General features: G+C 32.2%; 1 protein-coding gene across 1 annotated transcript; it reads right to left on the bottom strand.

The window, feature by feature from the left end:
- Positions 1-319: 319 nt before the first annotated feature.
- LOC120175251 lies at positions 320-25,927 on the bottom strand. Its single transcript, XM_039181950.1, has 6 exons — positions 25,820-25,927; positions 16,796-16,954; positions 3,470-3,611; positions 1,405-1,520; positions 1,082-1,284; positions 320-446 (listed from the first exon to the last, which is right to left on the bottom strand). The coding sequence occupies exons 1-6, from the start codon at positions 25,925-25,927 to the stop codon at positions 335-337; spliced, it is 840 nt and encodes a 279-aa protein (XP_039037881.1). The 3' UTR covers positions 320-334.
- Positions 25,928-26,969: the final 1,042 nt, after the last annotated feature.

Raw genomic sequence — 26,969 nt, 5'->3', positions numbered from 1 at the left:
ACATCTCAGCGTTTTCAATAAATTATCCCAAAGTTTTATAGATGGATAGAGAGATAGGGGAGGGGGAGTACTTGAGCTATCAGACTAGATAAATCATGCATGGAGTGTGCTGCTTCATATGACTCAAAGAATGAAGCTTCTTCAGGATTCTCAACAGCAGTTACTTGCACCTGGGCCTACAAAATTGTACAAGTTACAATTAACTGCTCGGATTAATAGCAATAAATTATAATAGATCAGTATAACCTTCACTGACGAAGAACCATTGAGTAGAGTTCCACCACCGACTTCAGCAAAGAAAAGGCAGCCAACTTCATTATTTGGAGAATGCTGATCAGCGGCACTGATGGACGTTAGTGGGATTTGGACAAGCCAGCACACCGAGAACAACTTTTCCTCCATCTAGCAAAGCCAATGCTATTGCATATTTATCTCCTCTCAGAAACCTAAAGTGTAAAATATGAAATAAGGTGGACTAATTCATCAAGTCGGTCTAGAAGCACATATAATGAGAATGAAATATCATTACACTATTTCTTTCACACCAAATTGTAATGAAATACAAACAATATGGAAAAGATAAAAAGAAACATAAAATCTGAGTAAGTTCGCTAAACATCAGTAATTTAATTATAGGGTAAACTACACAATAGTCCCCCAATTATAAGGTGCTGTTTGTTGAGTCCCCAACTATTAAAAGTTATAAAATGATCCCCGACTATTGTGCGTTGCATAGTACTGTTACGGTATCCCCTTTGACGTTGAACGCTCAAACCCCTAACATTCCTGGTACTCGAATCCGGGAGCTCAAGGAATAACAACAATTCCTTTGCTACCGGGGTCGCTTGGTTCATGCTAGTCCTTCTACACTAAGTAACAGAAAATGGAAAGCAAATCTAAACATCACCCTGCATTAATCATGGCTGAGTTAAGGAGTTAAATTGGAAGTACACTACCTAATGTTGGATAAGGCATATCATAAACAACATGCACTCGTTGAAATGAATCTTTATTATAGCAAACAGCCACTTCTTTATGACTAAAGCAAAATAAATCATGTCAAATAAGTTTCAGAGCTCACCCTTTAGTACCATCTATAGGATCCAAAACCCAGTGTCGACCTTGGGAACCAGCTTCAGATCTGCCACTGTCAATGGCCTTGAGAACATCTTCTGTGGATAAAGTAACATTGTATGATCCATCACTAGTTATAGAATCATTCACAAGTTTTGTAATACGCTCAACTATTTCCTGGTCACCATCCTTGCGGAGATCTTTAGAATCCTAAAGTGAACTCAGAACATTATTTAGAAGGAAAGAAGAGTTCTACAATGCAAAGAGGGGAAAAAAACAGACGGTTGATGCATGCTGCTGAAACTATTTTTCACAAGTACAGAGATTCACCTCCTCGGCAACTAATGAGAAGTCAGCAGGAATTTCCTGCTGCAGCACAAAACTAACCAATGCTTGTGACCCTGATGAAAATTTTGAAATATAAAAATGTCGAGGAAAGAACAATACTTATTAATTAAAAAAAACAATACTTATTTTAGTTAATGAGAGTATGATAAATCTAAAAGATAAAAAAATTATGGGCTAAAAGAATAGAAAATAAAGGGTTATACAGAAAGTAAAGAGGTATAGGAAAGTTTTAGGTAAGTAATTTATGAGGTAAAAAAATATTAGGAAATAGGGGGTTGTATAGGAAGAATAGGAAAAGTTTTACGTAAGGAATTTATGAGGGAAAAAAATAACAAAATAATAGAGGATTATATAAAAAGTTTTTTTAATAAAGAAACATAAGCCCAATTAATAATAAAAACGATGAGCAGGTGTAACGCACTAAAAACTACAAAGATTATTTTCGGTAATGTAAGATTATCAATAGTAGATTTTTTGGGTATATTATCGGCAATGTCATTACCTCCCTTTCCTTAGGTATTGTTAGATTACGACTTTTTAGATTAAAATGTCCTTAAATTTTTATTTTTTTCAAAAATATTATTCTTCTATCATTGAATAATAAAAATTCACGAATGTTAAATTATAATTTATCTTTAAATTATTTTAAATTTAAAAAAAATCTATAATTAAAATTTTATATGAAGTTCAGGGGTTAAAATAAAATTTTATCCTTTCATTAAACTTTTTTTATATTTTTAATTTTGTAAAAAAATATAAATATTATGAATTTAATTTTTTTAAAGAAAATATATAAATATTTTCTAACATGTAATATTATACAAATATATAATAAGAATAATTTGGTTAAATATACATTCCAATAATATTTTATTCCTTTAACCAAACATATTCCTGCTAAGCCAACCAAACACAAAATACAACATTCTCAGTAATCTATTCCTGGTAATCTTACATTCTCACTGATAATCTTACATTCCGTAAACCAAACGCACCTTAAAGGTACAGTAAATATAAAACAAAAGTTAAAAGCAAACTCAAAAAATGAGACAGCTAGAAAGGAAAAACCGAGAACGAAAGGTCAACTCTTTAACATCCTTACGTCGAAATCAGAGTAATCAGTGACAGCATGCAGCAAGGAGAACAAAACAAGGTAGATATAACGTGATCGACTCGGAAGGTTATGATGTGAGGTCGTTAAAATACAGATAAAAATTAAAATAATTGGTTAAATAATTGATCGGTTAAAGTGTTAATGAAAATGTTATATGTTTTCAATGGAAATATTATTGTGTTTGTAATAATAATGGAAAAAATAAGGAATATTATCGGCGTATGTAAAATGTGTCAAAAAATATTGACTTTAACATAGCCGGTTAATTATTAGAAACATTATCAACCATAATAACATAACATGTAGCTTCTATTTAATGTAATATGTAGCGCTTGTTTAAAGGTGATGAAGCCTTAGAAATATGACATAACAAAATAGGTTAATTACTTAATTTATTGTCAATATTATCAACATATTAGGTAGCGTCTAAAATATTACCAAATTTAAGCTGATGGGGTCTTAGAAATCCGACGATAACAAAATAGGTTAATTACTTATTTTGTTATTAATATTATCAACATATTAGGTAGTGCCTAAAATGTTACTAAAGTTTAAGTTAATGGGGCCTTCGAAATTCGACGATAACAAAATAGGTTAATTTCATATTTTGTTATAAATAAATATTAACATACTAGGTTGCGTTCAATAATTTTATTTTGAATAAAGAAGTAGGTTACAATATGAAATATTAAAGTTGTGTTTAATTATATCGGCAGGATTTAATATATTGTGTACCTATGGATAGCAATTATTTTTAAAATAAATATCGATACTACTATGATAAGATAGTCGATACTTTAGCAAATTTCAATATCATCTATGATGTTCGATATTTTATCATTTTAGAAACTTGTTAATTTGAAGGAAAAAATTGAAATGTTAAGATTGAAAGTGACTTATGTAATCACCATTTTACCTTCCCTATCCAGCAACCAACGACAGCAGCCCCTCCACGAGCATTTCCAGCACCTTCCAGCAACCAACGATAGCATCCCCTCCACCACAACAGCTCTCCAACAACTTCCACTAAACCAGCTATCCCTCCACGTTTCAGCAAGTAACCCAGCTGTCCCTCCTACAGCTTACCACCAAACAAACAACAATCATTACTTTTGTTTTAAACATGTAAATGGGTTAATATATAACCCATAAAAATTACAGTGTAAAGAGGAGAGAGGACACACAGAGATTGTAAAAAAAAACCAGGAGATCAAGCATCAATACAAAGAAAAAAAATCAGAAAACAACAAAGGTTTTTATTTTTCAGATTTGTATTTTTTTTTTTTTGAAATAAAAAACAGTAGGTTAATAAATTAAAAAAAAATAGTAAAGAAGAGTGAGTTGTACCGGTGCCAAGGGTTCATCTTTGGAGTCTAGGTTGTCAGAGAAACGCCGATTGAAGCATTGGGAAATAAAGCTTGAGTTGTTAGGCCTGGATTTTGGTAGTTTAAATCCCAAATCGGGATTTAAAATTTTTTAGGGATAAATTTTAGGTTCGGGTTTTGTGTAAGGGATGATTGGAAGAGTATTTGGCCACCGATTTACGGTGGCCGACGGCGAGGTGTGGGGGTTTTATGGCTATCGGCCAGTTATGAAAGAGGAAGAAGGACAAGATTGAGCTTCTCTCTCTGAGAGGAAAGATGAAGAAGAGTGGCTAGGTTAGCCAAATAGAGAAAAATATATAATATATATATATATATATATATATAGCTTAGGTTTTGGGTTATTTACTTTTAAGTCACTCTAGTTTATACCGCGTTTTATATTTCGGTCACTATTTTTAAGGTTAAATTATGTTTAAGTTCCTATGTTTTCTGCGTCCTGCGTTTTGGTCACTAAGGAGTTTAGTTTAATTTGCGGGGTAAATCACGCTAAAATCCCTGTACTTTAAGCATTTTTTTTTAAATCACAAATTAGTGGGTTAATCACTCATAAACCATTCTAGTTTACGCATTTTTTATTTTGGTCACCAATGTTATTTCTTTATTTTATTTCGATTTTTTGCATGCTAATTTATATTTTATTTCATTTTAGTCATTAATTAATTATGTTATTATTTTATTTATGAATATGATATTATAGTTTTAATTTTTTTTATTTCAGTCACTATTTAATTGCAATTTAATTTATATTATTATTATTTCAATTTCAATAAGTTTAAATTATTACTTTAATTATTATGTTATTATTAGTTAGTCATATAAATATATAATAAGTAGTATTTATTTATTTATTTTATTTTATTTCTATTAAAATCCTATTTATAAATTTAATTTTATAAATTACTTTTAAGAAAAATAATCATATTTTAATATATATTTATCAATATTAAGAAAGGACAGTCTTAAAGCAACTGAATGTCTATTTTCTGATATTTTTAAATAAAAAAAATAAATATTTTAATATATAAATCTGTTTTTATATTATTTTCTATTAAAATTTATTCAAAATTAAGAAAGGAGTTGTCTTAAAGCATCTAGAAGCCCTTTTCTGATATTTCTAAATAAATAAATATCTTGTTTAATAAAATATATATATTAATATATTATCTTAAAATTATATTAATAAACTTAACAGAATTATGGAATAAATAATATATTTTTAAACTTTTAAATTTCTAATAATAGAGACAATTTATAATTAATAAGTACCAATTTTGGGCGTTGTAGGGGTGCTAATCCTTCCCTAAACGTAACCGACCACGAATCGCTTTTTATTTCTAAAAAGAACGAATTTTTGGTTAAACGCAGATCAGTTGATCAGTTTATCTTTTAACTGATGTTTTCTTAGAAAACTCTTTTAAAAGGTAATTTTTAGGTATTCGACCTACCTGACCCAAAAGGCCGATGGCGACTCCCAAACCATTTTTTTTAATTATTTTGTATCCACATTATTTTTCCTGTCAAGTAAAAATTCGTGCCAGGACGAAAACCGGTTACGACAGCTTGGCGACTCCGCTGGGGAACTGTCAAACTTTAAAATTAATTATAAATTGTCTCTATTAATTAGAAATTAAAAATTCATTTATTTAATTTTTAATTCTTTTCTTTCAAATTTTTTATTACTTATTATTTTTATATTATTTTATTAATATTTTTTTCAGGTATTAATTATTTTATTTATCTGTTAGAGGTTTGAATATTTCTCCTCACACACAACACTTGCATTGCATAACATAAAGCTCTATAATTGAGTTTGTCCCTTTTGAGTGGGAGTGAAAGCGATGTCTTCGTGAGAATTTATTCTCCGTGTCAGACCTAGCAAGTAACTTTCGGGGTTCATATGCTCTATGTCTTCGTGAGAATTTATTCTCCGTGTCAGGCATAGAGAAATGTGTCCCCTCGAATTGAACTCGATCTGCTTAAGTCTGTAATGGACTAGGATTGAGGGTTGACAGCCCAAGGGGGCATCAACAACGACAGTTCGAGTACCTTTACTCCTAGAACTGAAAACCTACATATAATAAACCCTAGAAACTCTCTCGATCTGAAACCATGCCAGTAGGTATACACAAAGGAGAAATAAGCTCTAGTTTTTAATTTATTTTATTTCATCCTTTTCTTTTTCCTGAATAAATGCATGCGAACTAGAAATCATGCGGTTAGGTTAAATTTTCCAAACAAAGCATGGAACTAGAAAGCATGAGGTTAAGATTTATACCTTGATAGATATATTTTTTCCATTAGTTGATACTAATTATTCTATTTTTGTTTTCTTATTTTTTCATGCATGTTACATTGCTCTAATTTGTTTATATTCTTTTGTCTGCATTACATGATCATGGCATAATCAAAAGGTGTTGACTTGAAAGACTGTTCATCAAATTGGAAAGAAATTGTAAATGGACAAAAAGTTTTATGATCATACAAAATATGATGCGGCCAAGGAAAGACATCCTGAAGAAACTACGAGGATCAAGGGAAGTTCTGTACATAGAGAACCGGTTATATTAATACCAAAAGTACTCTACAAAGATTCTGCCAGATTGATACCAAAAGCAGTCTATGGTAAGAGTATCAGTCAGGGCATTCAGAGTAGTGGAGGTTTTTATGAAGCTCAAGCATGTTATTTGAAGGACTTGAACGACCAAAAATAAGAATTGAGCACAGAAATGAAAACCATGCATGAAGATTTTCAGAAGATCAGTCAAACCTTTCAAAATGCTGGCCTAGGAAGTACCCCAGAAGAGTGGATAACAGGGGTCACCAAGCTAAAAAAGAGCTGCAACATATATGAGGATCTTGTTCAAGAACTTCTTGGACAGAAAGCTTCTTTTACAAGGGAAAATGAACAACTTCGAGAAATGACACAGAGGATGAAAGAAAATGTCATGGAAGAAGTTGCAGTCCAGACAAGCAATATGGTCCTTAAATGATAGATTTAACTGATTTTACAAGGAGATAAAGCAGACTGAAGACTCAATGGAAACTAACTGGGCTTTGGAGAAGTTAGAAGTGAAAGATATCCCTATATGTAAAGTTTTGTTTGATGTACTGAAACTTTTGTGTTCAATGAAATCTGTTCTAAGATGATCACTCTTGAGTAACACCTTTTCATGCATACATTTGCATTTTGCATCCTTTCATTTTTCATTTTGCATTTATACTTTTATATTTGCTTTTGCACTATACAATTTGCATTTTATTGTTACATTCACATATTTACATTTGCATTTACATTTTGCATTTACATTTACATTTTCATAATTATATTTTATTTCAAACTATTTTACATGCATTTAGTCATGACAACGTGGAATAATTTGTGGAGAATTCCATGAAGAATCAAAGTGGAGTTAACTTTGTCTTCCTAAAGAAGAATAATAGCCATGAATGAGATTTTAGCAAGGGTTGGTAGAATTGAGAAATTGCAAGAACAACTTATCAAGACTCAATAAGAAATGACTGATCATGCAAAAAAAAGTTCCAGGATGATTCAAAAGAGCAAATGACCAAACTGATGAACCTGATGAATGTTGTGATACATGGAGAGAAACCCTTAGAGGATCCTGTTGTGAAAGATTTGAATAGGATTATGAATAATATAGATGATGCAATGGAAACAAATGACCAGAACTTTGCCAAGGAATGTGGAAATTCGATAAATCTCCAAAAATTGGGTATGACCCCAGAAGATGAGACAAAGATCAGGTTGAAGAGAAACATAGAAGAAATTTAAGTACTATTAAAGAAAGCTAAACAAAGCAAACATCTAGATCGTAAGTCACAAGATCTTCAAGAAAGCAAAGAAAATAATTGTAATGTGACAGTGATGTCAGGGGAAATTCTACCCAAGTTTCCTTCAGTTTTATGCAGCAAGTTATATCCTGAGTTACTCAAAGCCCATCTTATTGGCCCATGTCAGGCTAAGCCTTTGTTGCCTCCTTACCCGAGATGGTATAATGAGAAAGTCTTTTGTGAATATCATGCTGGAATCCCAGAACACTCCATCGAGAATTGCGGTAACTTCAAAAGACAAGTTCAAGACCTTTTGGTTCATAAAATCATAAGAGTGGATGTTAACAGTCAATCCATTTTGATTAAACAACCGGTATTCAAACCCCAAAATGAAATTAACACGGTCAAGGCAAATGAAGATCATACAGCAGGAGATATTGAAAAGAAAAAAGGCAAAATTAAGGAATATGAAGTATGTATGACAGATTCAACTCCTGATACTTCTCTGATACTAAAGAATGAAAAAGAAAAAATGAAAAGAGAGGCAATTCGAGATTGGCCCACCAGTTTAAGAATGAATGGGAAAAATGTAACTCTGAAGAAACCTCAAACATTTGTATTAAATGTTCCGAGGACAAGTGAAGCAGTGGGCAATATAAAGAGTCTAGTGAATACTACTTTAATCACAGCTGCAAGATGCATTCAGAATCAGAACAAAACTTTCATCACCAAAGGAAGCTATTCTGAATATAAAATTGAGCCCAATTTCCACTCGGGGAAAAAGAAGATGATGATAGAGACTGATCAGGAAGAATCAAAGATTTGTGGATTTGAGAGTTTATCCAAATAATTTGACACAAAAGATGATCAAGAAATGGGAGGCAAATGAGGACAAAAAAACCTTAGTCCTATTACACACCTAACATTATAATAAGGCATGATAGATAAACAAGTGGAAGTTGATATCTACCACTGTAGTACCTTTCTACTTTCAGCATCTTGTTTGAATATGTTTTTTGTTCCTTTCTCCGCCTTTTGTGCAATAAATAAATATGTGTTTCTTTTATGGTTATGAGCAAGGAGTCAAATTTTAATCTTGAGATTATTGAGTATCAAGTAAATTAAATATTCTTTTAATTTATCAAGAGTTATAGATCTATTGGCAAGTGGTAAAATTATATCTTCAATATCCCATCCAATGCCAATTACTCAAACCAAATCCTGACACTACAAAGATTCTGAAGAAGTGTCTCCACCTATTTTTGACACCACTCCAGATGTTTACCTTTTCGGGTAGAGTTGATTGATGATATTGTATACATGACTTCAAAAGTCACACATTTGTCTTTTCGAACACAAAACCATCATAAACCAAAATACCTCAAAAGAACCAAACTTTCAATTATCCGTGAATCTTACTACAAGAAGAGACGAGATGGGGCATCATGGACCAACTCATTGAAGATGATTTCGAGTGATTGAAGCATACTCAGAAAAAAAAAAGAAAAAAAATGATTGATTGAAATAAATATATCATGCATTAATTACATTTTTCATGTAAATAAAGTTAATCTTGAATATTCATCCCCCTGGAGATACCTCTTTTTACAAGGACTTCTATGTATGAAATGACTAAACTTCGAGCACAGATCAAGCACGCCAGCTCAATGTCATATCACCCAAAGATGAATGGGGCATTTGCAGGAGCAAATAAGAACATTAAGAGGATCATTACAAAGACCACTGAAGCTTACAAGGATTAGCACGAGAAGCTACCTTTTGCCTTATATGCATATTGAATTACTGTGCGAACATTTATTGGGACAACACCTTATGGGATGGAAGCAATATTACCAATTGAAGTTGAGATCACATTATTTTGTATCCTAAAGGAAGACAAATTGGAGAAGACTAAATGTATCCAATTTCGATCAATTAAACCTTATTGATGAGAACCAATTGAAAACTATTTGCCATGGGCAGATGTATTAGAAATGGATGATGAAAGGTAACGAACAGAAAGTACATCCGAGAGAGTTCTAAGAGTGTGATCTAATATTGCCTATACATAAAGATTTTTTGTAGGAAATGAATGTCTAATTGAGAAGGGACCTATGTTGTAAAAAAGGCCTTTTCCCGAGAAGCGTTGATCTTGGCAAAAACGGATGGGAAAGTTCTGAGAAACCAAATAAACTCATATTCTGTCAAGAAATATTATACTTGAAGAAGAAAAATGACAAAAAGAAAAAGGAGACGCTCAAAGAAATTGAAGTCTTATACTCATCCAGCAAAGAAAGAAGAAAAAAGAAAAAAAAACAAAGAAAAAAAGAAAAAGGAAAAATGAGAAAAATAAAAAAAGGGGAGAAATTGAATCAAGATGAGTGACTCCAGGGAGCCTCAAGTTACAAGATGGATCAAGTACAATTAATTCAGATATTCATATTCAACAAGAAGAGCAAGAAATGATGAAGATATGAGAAAATGGAAATGAATCCAAAATTTGGCAGTCTAGAGGGATCCAGATGATAGAAAAATCCCCAACAAAGCAGATCCAAGTCAAGCAAAGCAAAATTGAAGGCATCCAATTAAGAGAGAATATCTTCAGAATTCATTCCGCCTCTCAAGATTGATTTTTATTTGCAAAAATTGGTTTTTAAAATCTTTAATGCATGATATAAAAAATGATAAAAGGGGGGTTCAAGATGTAAATTTTTAAATAACATCTTGAAACCAAAGGAGGATTCGTGTTGAAAACCTGAAAAGGCAGCTCGAATATTGAATGGTGCAACAACGACATAAGAGACGATTTTAAGCTCTTAAATGAAGCACCGCACATCCCAAAGACGTTCCTGAAATTTTGGAAACGAGAAGCATCTTTACAAGATGAGCATAACAACCATTTCTTTAAGTTAGTGGAAGCCCGAAACGACATACTGAACCAACTTAAAAGAACCCACTTTACCAGAATCCACCTACACCTTAAATCAGTCAATAGTTTTGACACTTGCCATAGGACTATGATTTTTGAATGATTTAAAAGTGTAGTTGATTTATTAGATATTCATTAAACTTATTATTTATGATTTGATTATATTGTGAACCTGAAAGGGGTAATACTTTACAAAATTCATTCATTCTTCAATAAAGAAAGGAGAAAAAAAACATTTTTAAACAGGACAGTATCAAATGAGGAAGGTCCTTGAAGCAATTGTTGATTATTCTACCTCTGTTGTAGAAAAAGAATGAACGAGGCCAGAATAATGAAGCACTTCACATTTTTGAAGGCAAGTGGTCCAAGAAACCAGAAAGTCTGGAGAATTGAACTTGTGACACTCTCCTATGACATTATCAACGGCTCATCAAGAAAGATTATCGTTTATCTCATGCTGAGGGTGATAAGCATCACCAGACAGATTATTTTTCCCAACCATCAATTCATGTTCTCTAGAAGATTACATCATAGAACCATGAACAAGTCACTACCTGCACTCTGGTGTTAGCTCAAGTCTTGATACATCATTGCTACTTCTTCTATGCCGATCACTTTCTTTGTCAAAATGATATCCATTATGTCCTTCAGAAGATTGTTGAATTTGAATTTGAGGACTTATGACACAGAATAAGACGTTGGAACAAATTCCTACATTTGTATGCCGTACAAGATTCCAAAAGTTGAGATAACCAATTTTACCATCAACTAAACCTTTCCATGGTTAGGGAATAGTGGGATATGGCAGTGTGTATTTTGGAGCATCAGAAGAGACAGTCACTGTGGCAATCATTGCAAGAAAATGCACCAACAAAAATCTTCTATTTCATCCTGATGATGTTTATTTCTTCCAGTAAGGTTGTTACACTAGATGCCATCGACAACAAGGTTGAATCCGCCAAATCTACTCATCAATTGCTCCAACCAATCATCATTCAGTTCTTACACATCTATTTTCAAAGATATGTCAAGATAGTAAAAGACGGCCTCTGCATCACTGATTCTAGAGAAAAGAGACAGGACATTGATACCACCGGGGAACATGTCTCTAGCAGATCCTCCTCCTCGTGTATGGTTTTTAGGGAAACCTAAAAGCATTTCCACCTCATCAGGTTCAAGTGGAGCAACTTTATTCCTTCCAACCCATACTAGATTCCATTTTCGGCATTCATCAAGAATATACTTAAGGACACTCGAAGATGGCTCATCATCATAAGCTTCAAAAACCTTGCAGATCCTTTCTGGCACTTCGGCACTTCCTGTACATGATTGTAAATATTTCAACCTTGTTCGTGGATCCCAGTAAGGCCACCATTTTGTCAATGGAAAAGCATCATGTATAGTGCGTGGAGAAAACAAGATAAGAGGAAATATGTTCTCAATTGGCAGATTATGAATATAGCCCCTTTTCAGTGTAGCAGCATGAAAATGCTTCGAATCTACAAATTCTGGCTCTACATTGAATAAGTACTGTAATATTCCAATCCAAACATTAACTGGAGCAAATGCCACGTTCTCGTAGCAGAAATAAGGAAACCCAATAGCATCTTCTGGAAGTGATCTTTGAGTTATCTGATCTGATTTGGTATGAACCCTAAAACCAATCATTAGATTTAAAAGATGAATTTGCTCATAGCAGAAATAAGGAGACCTAATAACATCTGCTAGAAGTGTTCTTTGAGTTATCTGATCTGGTTCGGTAGGAACCCCAGAACCAATCATTAGAATTGAAAGATGAACTGCATGATCGTCTTCATTAAGAAGCTTCTTTTTAAGCTTCCTCTGCTTCTTCTTTTTTAAGAAAATCATAGCCCAAATTTTCGCTTTTTCTTGTAATTGGGATCATTGCATAATGGCTTCCTATCTTTTACCGGAAGAAGTGTTTCAGTAGCCTTAGCCATTTGAGCAGCGCATATAAAATCTGTCAACTCTGTAATTGATAAATTGGACCACCTCTCTCCATGGTTATGAAGCCTCAACCTCTGAATATCCTATTTTTGTCAAGTATAACAGTTTATTCTCCTCATCAGAATCAGAATTCAGGATTTCCTCGGTATCAGAAAGAACAATCAATATCTGTGAAATCATCCTGAAAGATCGCTTCATAATCAGATGAGTTATTATCAGAATCAACATGTTGCATGGGTGTAGATTTTTCAAAAGCCTGTACCACTGTATATGTAGTCTTCCTATTGCATCAGATTACTGTTTGCATAAATTGGTTTCTCTCCCACAGAAAAGTATATTTCAGAGATGGCTTTCACTGAAAGATGATAAGCCACTGTGTCAGTCTGGAACGGATTACCAAGCTATTTTTACTGCTCTGTCTGACTAAACCCCTCTAGATACAGAAAATGGTCACCTCATTTCAGACGTTTCTGTCAGAATGATTGAGTTCTTCTTAAATTTGTGACAACATAAAGAGAATTTCTCCAGTTACTTGACAACACTGCTGTTCAGTGACACTAGAATGAGAGTATTTAAGATAAACAGATTTGGGGCATGAAGAAAGCTACAAGCACCACAGTGCATTGTCAAAATTGGACCTCATGAGGATCATGATATTCCAGTTAAACATACATTGAGAGTTGAATCAGAAGTAAAATATTGGGCATCTCGAAAGTTCACTTCAGACAGATACATGTGGGGCATTTTGAAGGCTCAGATTAACAAGAAGCAAATGTTGGGGCATGTGAAAACCCTTTTCAATCCGAATCAGAAATGTTGAAATATTCTGAATATTTATCAGCAAAATGATAGGGCATGCTGAAAGCCCATTTCAATCAGAATCAGAACTGTTGATGCATTTTGAACACTTGTATTAGCCAATGTTGGGGCATGCTGAAGGCCCACAACATCCTATGTCAAGATCATTGACTTGAACAAATATTTCCAATGAGATAGAAAGGTGTGAAGAATGAAAATGGTGAAACAGTGATAGTCGAGCTGACTATACATAATTGCTTTGTTCATCAAGCAGTTATATTATGATCATGTTGTTGAACAAATATCTACTCAGCAAGTATGGTTTCAAATACCCAATCTTCTTAAACCATGTGTCACATGACAGTGTGTTCTTTGATAAACTACATCATGATTGCATGGATAAAGATGGTCCCCGGGCAGACTACTCGATCCAGAGTTCAGTTCCTCAAAATCTCGGCTTTGAATTTTGCATTATGTGTGTCGGTGATGATTGGAAATATTTCTTTGAGATTCGTGGCAGTTAGTTTCAACCATACTGTTAGAATTACGAAGCTATTTTCACATCAGTTTTTGCTTACTTGATGACATTGGAAAGGGAGACTCGACTCTCACTTATATTACTGTTATTCCGTTGTTATTGGGATCATAATTGCTAGCTAAGATGAACTGAGTTTCCATCTATTTTGGGTTTTATCATGTGCGTTTCATCCCTAGCAGCAAGAATTCCACGGATATCTTTCTGTACATGAATTCTATAGCTGAAGTATTTCTACTTTCTACAATGCTCATTACATAAGAAAACATGATCAGTATTACACTTGCCCTTGCCCGAGATGATATCAAGATCAATTAGTGTCTCGACACCAACATATCTTGTGAATTTGACCAATTTTTTGGTCATGCCAGCATTCCATTTGTATTCCCACTGATTTTTGTTTTCAAGTGGTCTTGTGACATCATACAAAAGCTTTAAACACTGTGCAAAGAGCTTCACTGACCAGAAATTTATGCATAAGTCACAAGAAATAAAGAATGTTTGTCAAATACTTTACAAACATCTGAGCAGAAACCATATGAGATGATGAATGTGTTGTCAAATGTTTTACGAACCAGTTATTCTGGTACTGAACCAATGTTGCAATCATATGGTATTTCCATTTATGGATCCAAGATAAAGTTTGTCTTCTTCAACCTCGAGGTCAGAAGTGAGATATGATGAAGATTTCTTTCCATAGAAGGGAAGCATAATTTTAACAACAAGAAACTAGTGGAGCCAACTAATGTTGAACGGCAGGTTGTTGTTAAACATCTCGACATGATATGGTCCAAGTTGCCTTATTCGAGATCTGATTAGATGTGAAGACATGAAAAGAATTAGGATAAATCCTCCTTGTGATGTGTTTCAAGAGTCAAATTAGAACAGACTCTACTCTCCTAATAAATCCCTGCTGAGTCAGACATATCTACATCTACATTCTTCAAAGATGATAGATTCTCTCTTCAAAGATGATAGATTCTCTTTTCAAAGATGATAGATTCTCTCTTCAAAGATGATAGATTCTCTTTTTAAAGATGACAGATTCTCTTTTCAAAGATGAAAGCTTTATTGAATTTTTACACAAGTCCCAACAAAGAAAGTTGGTTTTATCCAAGACAAAATGGGGCATCAAAGTCATATTTATGACTACAGCAAGAGTTCCCAAATGAAACATTTCTTATGAGACTTAAATGAAGCAAAGAGACTCCAAGATACAGATTGATCAGATGATTCTGCAGAAATGAAAGCTTGATAGTATAAGTTGCTACATTCCAGAGGTAATCCTGGCAATAAATGATGAAGTGAAGAAGACCAAGTTCACCAATTTGAAATCAAATAAAAATGAACTTAATATTCATGCATCATATTTAGGCATTTGCAAAAATAGGTGCATTTCCATTCATTTTATCCATGTTAAATGTTGACAGGAATTTCAAAGATTTTAGCAAAGATTCAAATCCATCACTTGATGGATCAACATTTCCAGAGAAAGTTCATAATGAAAAGAACTCATCTGAAGAAGGAAGAAGAAGTTCATAATGAGAAGAGCTTGTTCAACCTTTTGCTCAAATCCATCACTTGATGGATCAACATTTCCAGAAGAGTTCATAATGAGAAGAACTCATTTGAAGAAGGAAGAAGAAGTTCATAATGAGAAGAACTTGTTCAACATTTTGCTTGAATTCATCACTCGATGGATCAACATTGCCAGGTAGAGTTCATAATGAGAAGAACTCATCTGAAGAATGAAGAAGAAGTTCATAATGAAAAGAACTTGTTCAATCTTTTTCATGATTCTATCACAGAAAGAGATAGATCAACATTAATTTGTCCAGAGAAGTTCATAATGAGAAGAACTCATCTTGAGAGGAAGAAGAAGTTCATAATGAGAAGAGCCTGTTCAACCTTTTGCATGACTCTATCACAGAAGGAGATAGATCAGCATCAATTTTTCCAGAGAAAGTTCATAATGAGAAGAACTCATCTAAAGAAGGAAGAAGAAGTTCATAATGAGAAGAGCTTGTTCAACCTTTTGTTTGACTTTATCACAGAAGGAGATAGATCAACATCAACATTTCTAGAAATGTTCATAATGAGAAGAACTCATCAGAAGAAGGAGAAGAAATTCATAATGAGAAGAATTTGTTCAACCTTGCCTTAATTTATCACATATAAAGTTGAATCAATGACCTCCTTCAAGGATCAACATTTCAGAAGAAGTTCATAATGAGAAAAACTCATCTGATGAAGAAAAAGTTCATAATTAGAAGAACTTGTTCAAACTTTTTGCTAGATTACATCACAGAAGGAGATGAATTGTCATCCCCAGTGGAAGAGTTCATAATGAGAAGAACTCATCTGAAGAAGGAAGAAGAAATTCATAATTAGAAGAACTCATCTAAAGAAGAATAATAAGTTCATAATGAGAAGAACTCATCTTGAGAGGAAGAAGAAGTTCATAATGAGAAGAACTTGTTCGACCTTATCTTAATTCATCACATATGAAGTTGAATCAACACCTCTTTTAAGGATCAGCATTTCCAGAAGAAGTTCATAATAAAGAACTCATCTGAAGAAGAAGAAGAAGTGCATAATGGGAAGAACTTATTCAACCTTTTGTTCGGCTCGTCATAGAGAGAAATATATCAACATCAACATTGTTTAACCTTTTTTCAAATCCATCACATAAGGAGGTGGATCGCCATTCCCAGCAGAAGAGTTCATAATACGAAGAACTTATAGCTCAAACGTTTGGACAATTCAAGCTAAAAATGGTGCTTTTTGTCTTTGCTCCATTCCTGTTCTACAGCAACGAGCAAAGAGGGGGCAGTTGTAATCACCATTTTTACCTTCCCTATCCAGCAACCAATGACAGCAGCCCCTCCACGTGCATTTCCAGCACCTTCCAGCAACCAACGATAGCATCCCCTCCACCACAACAACTCTCCAACAGCTTCCACTAAACCAGCTGTCCCTCCACGTTTCAGCAAGTAACCCAGCTGTCCCTCCTAAAGCTTACCACCAAACAAACAACAATCATTACTTTTGTTTTAAACATGTAAATGGGTTAATATATAACCCATAAAAATTACAGTGTAAAGAGGAGAGAGGAAACACAGAGATTGTAAAAAAAACCAGGAGATCAAGCATCAATAAAAAGAAAAAAAATCAGAAAACAACAAAGGTTTTTATTTTTCAGATTTGTATTTTACTTTTATTTGTATTTTTTTGAAATAAAAAAAAATAGTAAAGAAGAGTGAGTTGTACCGGTGCCAAGGGTTCATCGTCGGAGTCTAGGTTGTCGGAGAAACGCCGATTGAAGCATTAGGAAAAAAAGCTTGAGTTGTTAGGCCTGGATTTTGGTAGTTTAAATCCCAAATCGGGATTTAAAATTTTTTAGGGATAAATTTTAGGTTCGGGTTTTGTGTAAGGGATGATTGGAAGAGTATTTGGCCACCGATTTACGGTGGCCGGCGGCGAGGTGTGGGGGTTTTATGGCCATCGGCCGGTTATGAAAAGAGGAAGAAGGAGAAGATTGAGCTTCTCTCTCTGAGAGGAAAGATGAAGAAGAGTGGATAGGTTAGCCAAATAGAGAAAAATATATATATATATATAGCTTAGGTTTTGGGTTATTTACTTTTAAGTCACTCTAGTTTATACCGCGTTTTACATTTCGGTCACTGTTTTTAAGGTTAAATTATGTTTAAGTTCCTATGTTTTCTGCGTCCTGCGTTTTGGTCACTAAGGAGTTTAGTTTAATTTGCGGGGTAAATCACGCTAAAATCCCTGTACTTTAAGCATTTTTTTAAATCACAAATTAGTGGGTTAATCACTCATAAACCATTCTAGTTTACGCATTTTTTATTTTGGTCACCAATGTTATTTCTTTATTTTATTTCGATTTTTTGCATGCTAATTTATATTTTATTTCATTTTAGTCATTAATTAATTCTGTTATTATTTTATTTATGAATATGATATTATAGTTTTAATTTTTTTATTTCATCACTATTTAATTGCAATTTAATTTATATTATTATTATTATTTCAATTTCAATAAGTTTAAATTATTACTTTAATTATTATGTTATTATTAGTTAGTCATATAAATATATAATAAGTACTATTTATTTATTTATTTTATTTTATTTCTATTAAAATACTTTTAAGAAAAATAATCATATTTTAATATATATTTATCAATATTAAAAAGGATGTCTTAAAGCAACTGGATGTCCATTTTCTGATATTTTTAAATAAAAAAATAAATATTTTAATATATAAATCTGTTTTTATATTATTTTCTATTAAAACTTATTCAAAATTAAAAAGGAGTTGTCTTAAAGCACCTAGAAGCCCTTTTCTGATATTTCTAAATAAATAAATATCTTGTTTAATAAAATATATATATTAATATATTATCTTAAAATTATATTAATAAACTTAACAAATTATGGAATAAATATATTTTTAAACTTTAAATTTCAATAATAGAGACAATTTATAATTAATAAGTACCAATTTTGGGCGTTGTAGGGGTGCTAATCCTTCCCTAAACGTAACCGACCACGAATCCCTTTTTATTTCTAAAAAGAATGAATTTTTGGTTAAACGCGGATCAGTTTATCTTTTAACTGATGTTTTCTTAGAAAACTCTTTTAAAAGGTAATTTTTAGGTATTCGACCTACCTAACCCAAAAGGCCGATGGCGACTCCAAACCATTTTTTTTAATTATTTTGTATCCACATTATTTTTCCTGCCAAGTAAAAATTCGTGCCAGGACGAAAACCGGTTACGAAACTTATTTACAAAATTCCGTTAAAATATCTTTGTAAAAATATCGATACTTAGTGTAGATATATGGAAATTATTATATACTTAGTGTATGCGTATCAGTATGTATTCAGGAAAATTATTAATACCCTATATCGATACTTTAGAATTTTAGATTTTTTTATGACTGTTATCGAGACTTTAGCATTTGAAAAAATTGATGAATGTTAAAATATCGATAATTGATATATGATGTATCGATATTTTTGAAAAAATTGATGAATTCCACCCCTCACATCAACCTACAAGTATCAATACTTTCGAATTTTAAAAAAAATATTTCAAATGGTTAAGTTGTATATATTTTACCGTTTACATTATTATTAACCTTTAAACAAATCAGTAGCTAGTTTAACGTAATAGGTAACGCTTATTTAACGTAATAGGTAGTGCCTATTTAACATAATAGGTAGCACCTATTTTATTTTACTGTTTACATTATTATTAATCTTTAAACAAATCGATAGCTAGTTTAAAGTAATAGGTAGTGCTTATTTAACGTAATAGATAGCGTCTATTTTATTTTATTGTTTACCTTATTATTAACCTTTAAACAAACGGGTAATTAGTTTAACGTAATAGGTAACGCCTATTTTATTTTACCGATTATATTATTAGTAGCCTTAAACAAACCGTGGTAGTTTAACGCAATAGGTAGTGCTTATTTTATTTTACCGTTTATATTATTAGTAACCTTTAAACAAACCAATAGGTATTTTAATATAATAGGTAGCGCCTATTTTATTTTACTGTTTACATTATTAGAAACCTTCAAAGAAACTTAACATAATAGGTATCGCCTATTTTATTTTAACCGATTAAGTTTTAAATATAAGTATCGATACATACAGTATAAGTATAGATACTTTTTCAGGACAATAGTTGGACATAGCTTACTGTCGAAACAATATTCATTCGTTTAGAGTAAGTATGGATACAAAAGCTATGCAATTTATGTTTCAAATTTTTTAATAGTTCTTCATATTTTTCACCTACAACATTAATTTAATAATTTCATATACACAAAAAATTATTTGATTATTTAGATTTTTTATAAAATTTTATTTAGAATTTAAATTTAACAATTTTAACTAAAGATAATAATAAATATATAATATTTACTACATCAAAACTGTTCGGTAGCGGTTTTTTACGGCGTTTTTAACTAAAACACCACAAAATTTGAACAAAAAATGGTGTTTACGGGTAAAACACCACAAAAAAAAAACATTAGCGGTGTTTTTAGTAAAAATGCTGCGATTGTCTCTTATAAGGCAACCCTTTTGTAATAAACGCCCAATAGTCATGCATCTTAGCGGCGTTTTTTTATAAATGCCGCAATAATCATGCATTTTAGTGGCGTTTTCGATAAATGCCGCAATAGTCATGCACTTTAATGGCGTTTTTGTAATAAACGCCCAATAATCATGCACTTTAACGGCGTTTTTGTAATGAACCCGTAGTCATACACTTAGCAGCGTTTTTGTAATAAACATCGCAATTGTACAATCCTTTTAACCCATCGAGCTCCAAATCCCTAATTGTTTCATTCCCATTTTTTTCTAATTTTCCTCTAATGCCCAGTCATCACAGTGAAGTCACCACCGTGCACCATCACCACAACTACAACATCACGCCGCCATCGTCGGTTTTCAATCACCAATATGTATGTCTCTTTTCTACTTCGTACTCTGCCATTTTCGTGGTCCAAAACCGTCCAACTTGTTTCTTGCAATATGCTCTATCACTTGACGATAAATTCAAAATTTTCTTCTTCCCATACCTTGGTATGCTCATTTGGCTATTTCTTTTGATCTTTATTTAAGCTTATGTTCATCATTCTTCTTCTAGGTTTCCATTGAATGCCTCTGTGGGTGGAAGGTTTGCTTGTTAAGTTATCGGTGGGTTTAGATAATCTTAAAGGAAATTCATTATTCTTATAACAGTGTTATGAACTAATAATATTTTTTAATATTAATAAAGAAAGGTAATAATAATTTCAAAATAACAGTATGTTATTGTAGGGAGTATCCACCAAAAGTTGGCTTCTTTAAGAAGTTAAGAAGCACAATAAATAAGGAGAAGAGAGTTCAGCTAAATGAGGTACCAAAATAAAAGAAGATTAGAAGGAGATAATTTCGAAATCTTAGAACCCAATAGCTAATTCGAAAGAATTTGATAGAGAATTATCAAAAAAGAAAGGAGTTAGATCATCATATAATTAAGGTGGGGTTATTTATGAATTTTTCTCATAATATTTACCTTAGTTGGTACTTATAAATAGAAACATTAATCAATTGTTATATTTGTGTTGTAATTGTGAATTTAATGAGTTGAGTTTAAATTCAAGTTATGGATTCAAAATTCAAAGATTAAGAGTAGGCGAATGATGAAACCACTTGAATCAATATCGCTTGTAATTCCAAAAGTAATGGTAAGTGTAACTTGAAATGAAGAAATGTCTGAATATGCATTAGCTGGTATTTCATTATTTTTTATACAGTTTATAAAGATTTAAGATATGAGTTTCAATTGTCCAAGAGCCATGACTATATAGAGTATTGTCAAAAAATTTATATGTATAAATGTTCATTTTGGTAAGTGAATTGTGATGAACATAGTTTGGTTTGTAAACTATTCTCTTCGGGGATTGTTTTGTTGAAATTGGATCATGCAAGGGTTATAATTTTTTGTGTACAATACGCAACAAGTAGCTGATGGCATTAAATTTATTAAGTTGTTATGTTAATTAATCGTTCAGGTACTTAATATTAAACATAAATAAGAGCAATATTTTTCTAGATTTTATTTTATAAGTATTCTACGCTGCTTTATTAAGCTGAAAATTTGTTGTATAAAATGAATAAAGAGATCAATAAAGATTTGCACCAAGGATAAACCTGAAACATGATGCATTATTAGTCTATTCTGGTATAGTATTCATGTTTGATTGCATGTTTTTAGCTACTTAATAAGTGCTTAAATTGACAGTGTAACTGTCCTAACTTGTAAATGCAACGGACTAAATTGACGTGTTTTTAGGAACTTAACAAGTGCTTAAATTGACAGTTTAAATGTCCTAACTAAGTGTAAATAAGGCTTAATATTCTACCCATATTTGTTTTTTTGATAAAGTAACTACATTGTAGGTTAGAAACTGAATGTAATTGAGCATGAAAAATGGATACATGTTTACCAAATTAAAGTGTGAAATAATATAATCTTTTAGATATAAAAGATATCTAAATTACGCAAGTACTAGGTTAGCAAAGTTGTCTCGTTTCATATGTTTCTAATTGATTATGTTTTGAAATGTTTTGCATAGCTATATCATAGTTGCTTAACATAATTTTTAAATAAATTAAGGGTGAATCATATGTACTCAACTCAAGAAATAAATTAGTGGATCATAGTTCAAATTTGATAAGTTAAATTAGCTCCAACTAAGTGATTATTGATATTGGTATGTTCTATATTTGTTGTTTCGAATGTTAAATTGTATATTTATAGTGGTATGAGATAATGATTGAAAGTTCAAGGTATGTATCTCGAACACTAATTTCATTATTCGAGTGATAATGAAGGTTGGTATGTTGTGCTCCGTAATACCCCCAGAGACTTGATAAACATCGGGGGTGGAAGTAGAGATGACATTGAAACAAGATCAGAAGCTTTACCTTTATAGCACAAAACTTAGATGAAACTATCACTGATACTACACAATTTCAACGTGTTCGGGAGGACGTGGATGAAGATATTTATGAGAATTGATATGACATAACAATGTAGTAAGATTTTATATTTTAATTTATTAATTGTTGTTTGTTTATTACATATATCATACCTAGGAGAAAATTAAGTGATTTACATTTAATGAGGAATCGATTGTTGTTGGCTCTTCGGAAGTTCCGATTACTGTTGAAGAAGTTGTAGAAATTGAAGGTAATGTTCGACACGTTCTTTAATTGATGGTTCATTTTGAAAACTTACATTTAATTATTTCTTATATAGTTGAAAATGGTCGAACACGCAAGACTAGAAGACGTACAATGTTGAAGGAATTATACCAACTTTCTCATGGGAACCGTGTGAAAGTTTCAAGAAACGATGACGGCAACCTATTGGCCCAGAAGCACATCTTCTATCTGGTTACTTAGGCATGGTTGCACGTAATGCTAATCTTTTACCGATCAATTATGAGTCATGGCGTGAAATGAAAAATAGTAACAAAAATCAGGCTTTGGATTTTGTTAAAGTAATAATGTCATTATAGTAGATAATCCATAACAATTAAATAGTAATTTATATTTACTTTGAACACTTATGTTATTTGTAGGAGAAATTTCTTTAGAGGTCTTAGACGATTATTTGAAGCAAGCGTTAGGGAAGAGATGAGAGACCACAAGAGTTCTTTAAAAAAGAAATACTTCAAGAATGATCTCAGCCTTGAAGAGAAGCTGCAAACTATCCCACCTGGAATGCTCAGGTATCAATGAGAAGACGCAATCAGGTTTTGGAGTTCAAAGAAATGACAGGTATGATGTATTTTTCAAAAACAAAATAATGTCATTATAATATTGACTTTATAAGTACAAATTTAAAATTTTAGGACCAAGAGCATGTTGGTGTTGCTAGCAGACAATAACAAAAGTTTACTCAAACAACTGGATCGAAGAGTTTTGCTTGTATAGCTAATGATGAGGTATTATTGATTGTTGACATAGTGATTTACAATTGGTAGCACAAAGTAACGAAAATTATTTATATTATTAATCAATTTTTTGCAAGACTTAATTTTTATTCTACATTGTAGGAAAATACGTCTGGTTGTAAAGTTGGACAAATAAAGCTCTTCAACATGACACATACAAAAAAGGATGACACTCCTATGACTGATGAAGCTACAGAAATTATAGTACATTTATTGGACACAAGATTTGAATTATGTTAAATTTATATCTATAGTATGACATTTTAATTTAAAATAATTATTGAATTGATTATTCAGAAAAATTGAGGGATAAAAGCGGATATGAAGCTACGGCTTCAAGTCATGGTACTGTTAATGTGGATGACATCGAAAATCAAGTTATTAATGAAGTTTTGGGTCCTGAAAGATATGGTCGGGTTTGCTATCAAGGATCATTCGTTACTCCAACCAAATATTTTGAATCCAGTTCATCTCAGTACATGTCATCACAAATCAGTCTTCCCAATTAAAAGTTAGTCGTTTAAAACAATAGTTGGCTGAAATGGATCAAAAAGTTGCTCAAATAAAGTCGAAATTGAAGCGAGGGAAGCAACATATCAGAAAAAATGTGAAGACTTTGAAAATCGACTTCAAGCTATGATGCAGATGATACGATAAAATCAACCCTAGAGTTCACCATCTTAGATGTTATTTTAGATATATTCTTTAGGGGTTTTAGTTAACAATGTTGAACTACATTATATTTTACGTTAATATAAACTTTGATTTATTATTATGGATTTCAAGTTGGTTGTTATGGATTTCAAGTTTGTTGGTATGGTTGTCAAGTTTATTGGATAATGCTACATGTAAAATTTTAAATTTGGGTAACAAAAGAAAGAAAATAGCATAAGAAAAATCAGTTTTAATTAGCGGCGTTTGTATAAAACACGCCACTAAATACATACTCAATACCAACATTTTAGAAAAAAACGCCACTAAAGTTATAGATCTTCTGTGGCGTTTATACAGAAAATGTCACTATAGCCATAGTCAATAGCAACGTTTACATTCATAAACACCACTATATGTAATTACCATTACCGGTGTTTTTAGGAACAAACGCCACTATATGTCATAACATTTAGCGGCATTTTTTTACAAACGCCACAAAAGAAAAGATATATAGTGGCATGCCGCTACCTTTTGCGGTTTTGGTTTTACCGGTGCTTCTTGCGATTTTTTTGTTTCGCCACAAGGGTTTTTAGTGGCGCTTAAAAACACCACTATATGACTGAAAAACGACACTAAAAACCTGTATTGTTGTAGTGATCTATGTTTATTATTTTAAATTTAATAATAATATATACCATAACATAAAAATAAGTCATTAATGCTTATAATTACTAAATTAATATCTTAAAAATCACTCAAAAGATAACCCTAAATTAGTATTTTCCACAATAAAATAAGTATGGATACTTATATATGTGTATCGATACCTACCAATAACCAAAGTTTACTGGGTACCAAATTTTTTAATAGTTCTTCATGTTTTCCATCTACAACATTACGAGTCTATAACATTTCTGGTAGTGCTTTACCGAATTTATTAATTATCTTATTAAATTTCTGATCACGCCGTTTCTTAGCTTATTTAGTTCGTATTTAGTTAGGCATTCCCTTTTTTGAGTTTACTTTTAACTTTTGTTTTATATTTACTTTGGTAATGTCCAAGGAAAGGCGGGCTAATATACAACTAAAAAAAACAAGAACAATCAACTCTTTGACATCCTTACGTCGAAATCAAATAATCAGTGACAGCATGCAGCAAGGAGAATGAAACAGAGGTAGATCTAACGTGGCCAACACTCATCGAAGCAAAGAGAGTCTATGGAGGGTCAAACCATTGTCTGTCTTCAGACGTATAGATGGCATGGGACTCGAACCTGAGGGATTTTGACCCGACCCAACCTAATAGTGTTAGATTTAAAAAAAATAGATTCGTATCGAGTAAGGTTGATTTTTTTAATATTCTGTTCGGATCAAATCAAGTTCGAATTTAGGGTGAAAAATAATCGACCCGACCTGAAAAAATTATAATTTTACCTTTGTATTTAGGGATACTTACAATAATACACATCTATATATTATTTCTTTCAATTAAATACATATTTTATTAAATAATTTTTTTAATAAATATATTATTTTGGTTGGGTTTGGATTTTATCTCAAAAAGTGGGGTAGAGAATTTATAATTTTTGAGTCAGGTCGAGTAGACCGAAAATCCGGAATACCCAGATACTTCTCCGGATTAGTTGTATTTGTGACATCAAGAATACGACGAACCTTATTCTGATTCTTTTCAATTACATTTGAACTGAAGACGATGCCTAATTTGTCAAAATTCACCACTTGACCAGAACTAGTACCATAGATGCGCAAAATCTCCTTCATTGTAATAGCATTGGACGCTGAGGCCTCACAAAAAATAAGACAATCATCTGTAAAGAGTAAAGGAGGTATCCTTGATGCATATCGATTCAATTTGACCCCATAAAATTTGCCCATCATAGAAGCTCGACGAAACAAAGATGACAACCCCTCGCTAAAAATAAGGAACAAATAAGGACTAAGTGGATCACCCTGTCAAAGACCCGATGGGGTTCAATGTTGAAAATTGGCACACCAAATTGCATCATTAGTCAACATTATAGGTGGCAATTTGTTGGCATTAATGGGGTAGCAAAATTGGTCAAATTTGGCCACCAATTATTGAAAATTTTGGATAGTAAAACTATGCAATTAGTCATTGTAATTTAGGGTATTTACAAATTAGTTCTTAAAGCTTCAACTATAAATACCCTAGCTCATTTAGCTTCAAAACCATCCCAAAGCATTCTAGCTTTCTTCCAATACTAGAGAGAATTTAGAGAGTTTCTTGAGAGTTGTTTTCTCCTTTTTATCAAGAGAGAATTACCATTATTTTCTCCTTGGTCGATCGAGAGAAGTTGTAATTCCTATTTTCTCATAGTGAAATTCTTCTACCGTTGCCCGTGTTTTTCACCCTATATTATTTAGGGGTTTTTCATGTAAAATTTGTGTCTCTTTTATCTTCAATTTTTATTTTCTCAAATTATCAGTTGCGATTTTACTCTATCGATAGTCGTCTTCCGCAACAATTGGTATCCGAGCCAGATTAGAGTGTGTAATATCTACTTATTGTCTTTGTGGTTGCCACCAAAAGGTGGATCCTCTAACATAAGAAAGTAAGAAGTTAGTACCCATTCTTTGAAGGTTCCAAAGAACTATTCACGATAGTGAAATAGTGGGAGCTATCCGTAAACGAAGCAATGGCAACGAAATTTGATATTAAAAAGTTCAATGGGAGAAATTTCTCATTGTAGAAATTGAAGATGAAGGCCATCCTGAGGAAATACGGTTGTCTAGCAGCTATCAACGAAAGGCCAGTAGATTTCACAGACGACAACAAATGGAT

The sequence above is a fragment of the Hibiscus syriacus genome, unplaced genomic scaffold (genome assembly GCF_006381635.1).
Source record: "Hibiscus syriacus cultivar Baekdansim isolate YM2019G1 unplaced genomic scaffold, ASM638163v2 tig00000329_pilon, whole genome shotgun sequence".
Classification (NCBI taxonomy): Eukaryota; Viridiplantae; Streptophyta; class Magnoliopsida; order Malvales; family Malvaceae; genus Hibiscus; species Hibiscus syriacus.
This window is presented reverse-complemented; position numbering and strand designations above follow the sequence as displayed.

What these genes read in the sequence shown, in the direction of transcription:
- LOC120175251 (XM_039181950.1), bottom strand. Translation starts at nt 25,927, where the DNA reads ATGAAGGAGATTTTGCGCATCTATGGTACTAGTTCTGGTCAAGTGGTG. An exon ending in TTGGTTGCTGGATAGGGAAG is followed by an intron (nt 3,612 to 16,795) that starts GTAAAAATGGTG and finishes GGTAAGCTGTAG; the next exon opens with GAGGGACAGCTGGGTTACTT. An exon ending in TCTCATTAGTTGCCGAGGAG is followed by an intron (nt 1,285 to 1,404) that starts GTGAATCTCTGT and finishes AGTTCACTTTAG; the next exon opens with GATTCTAAAGATCTCCGCAA.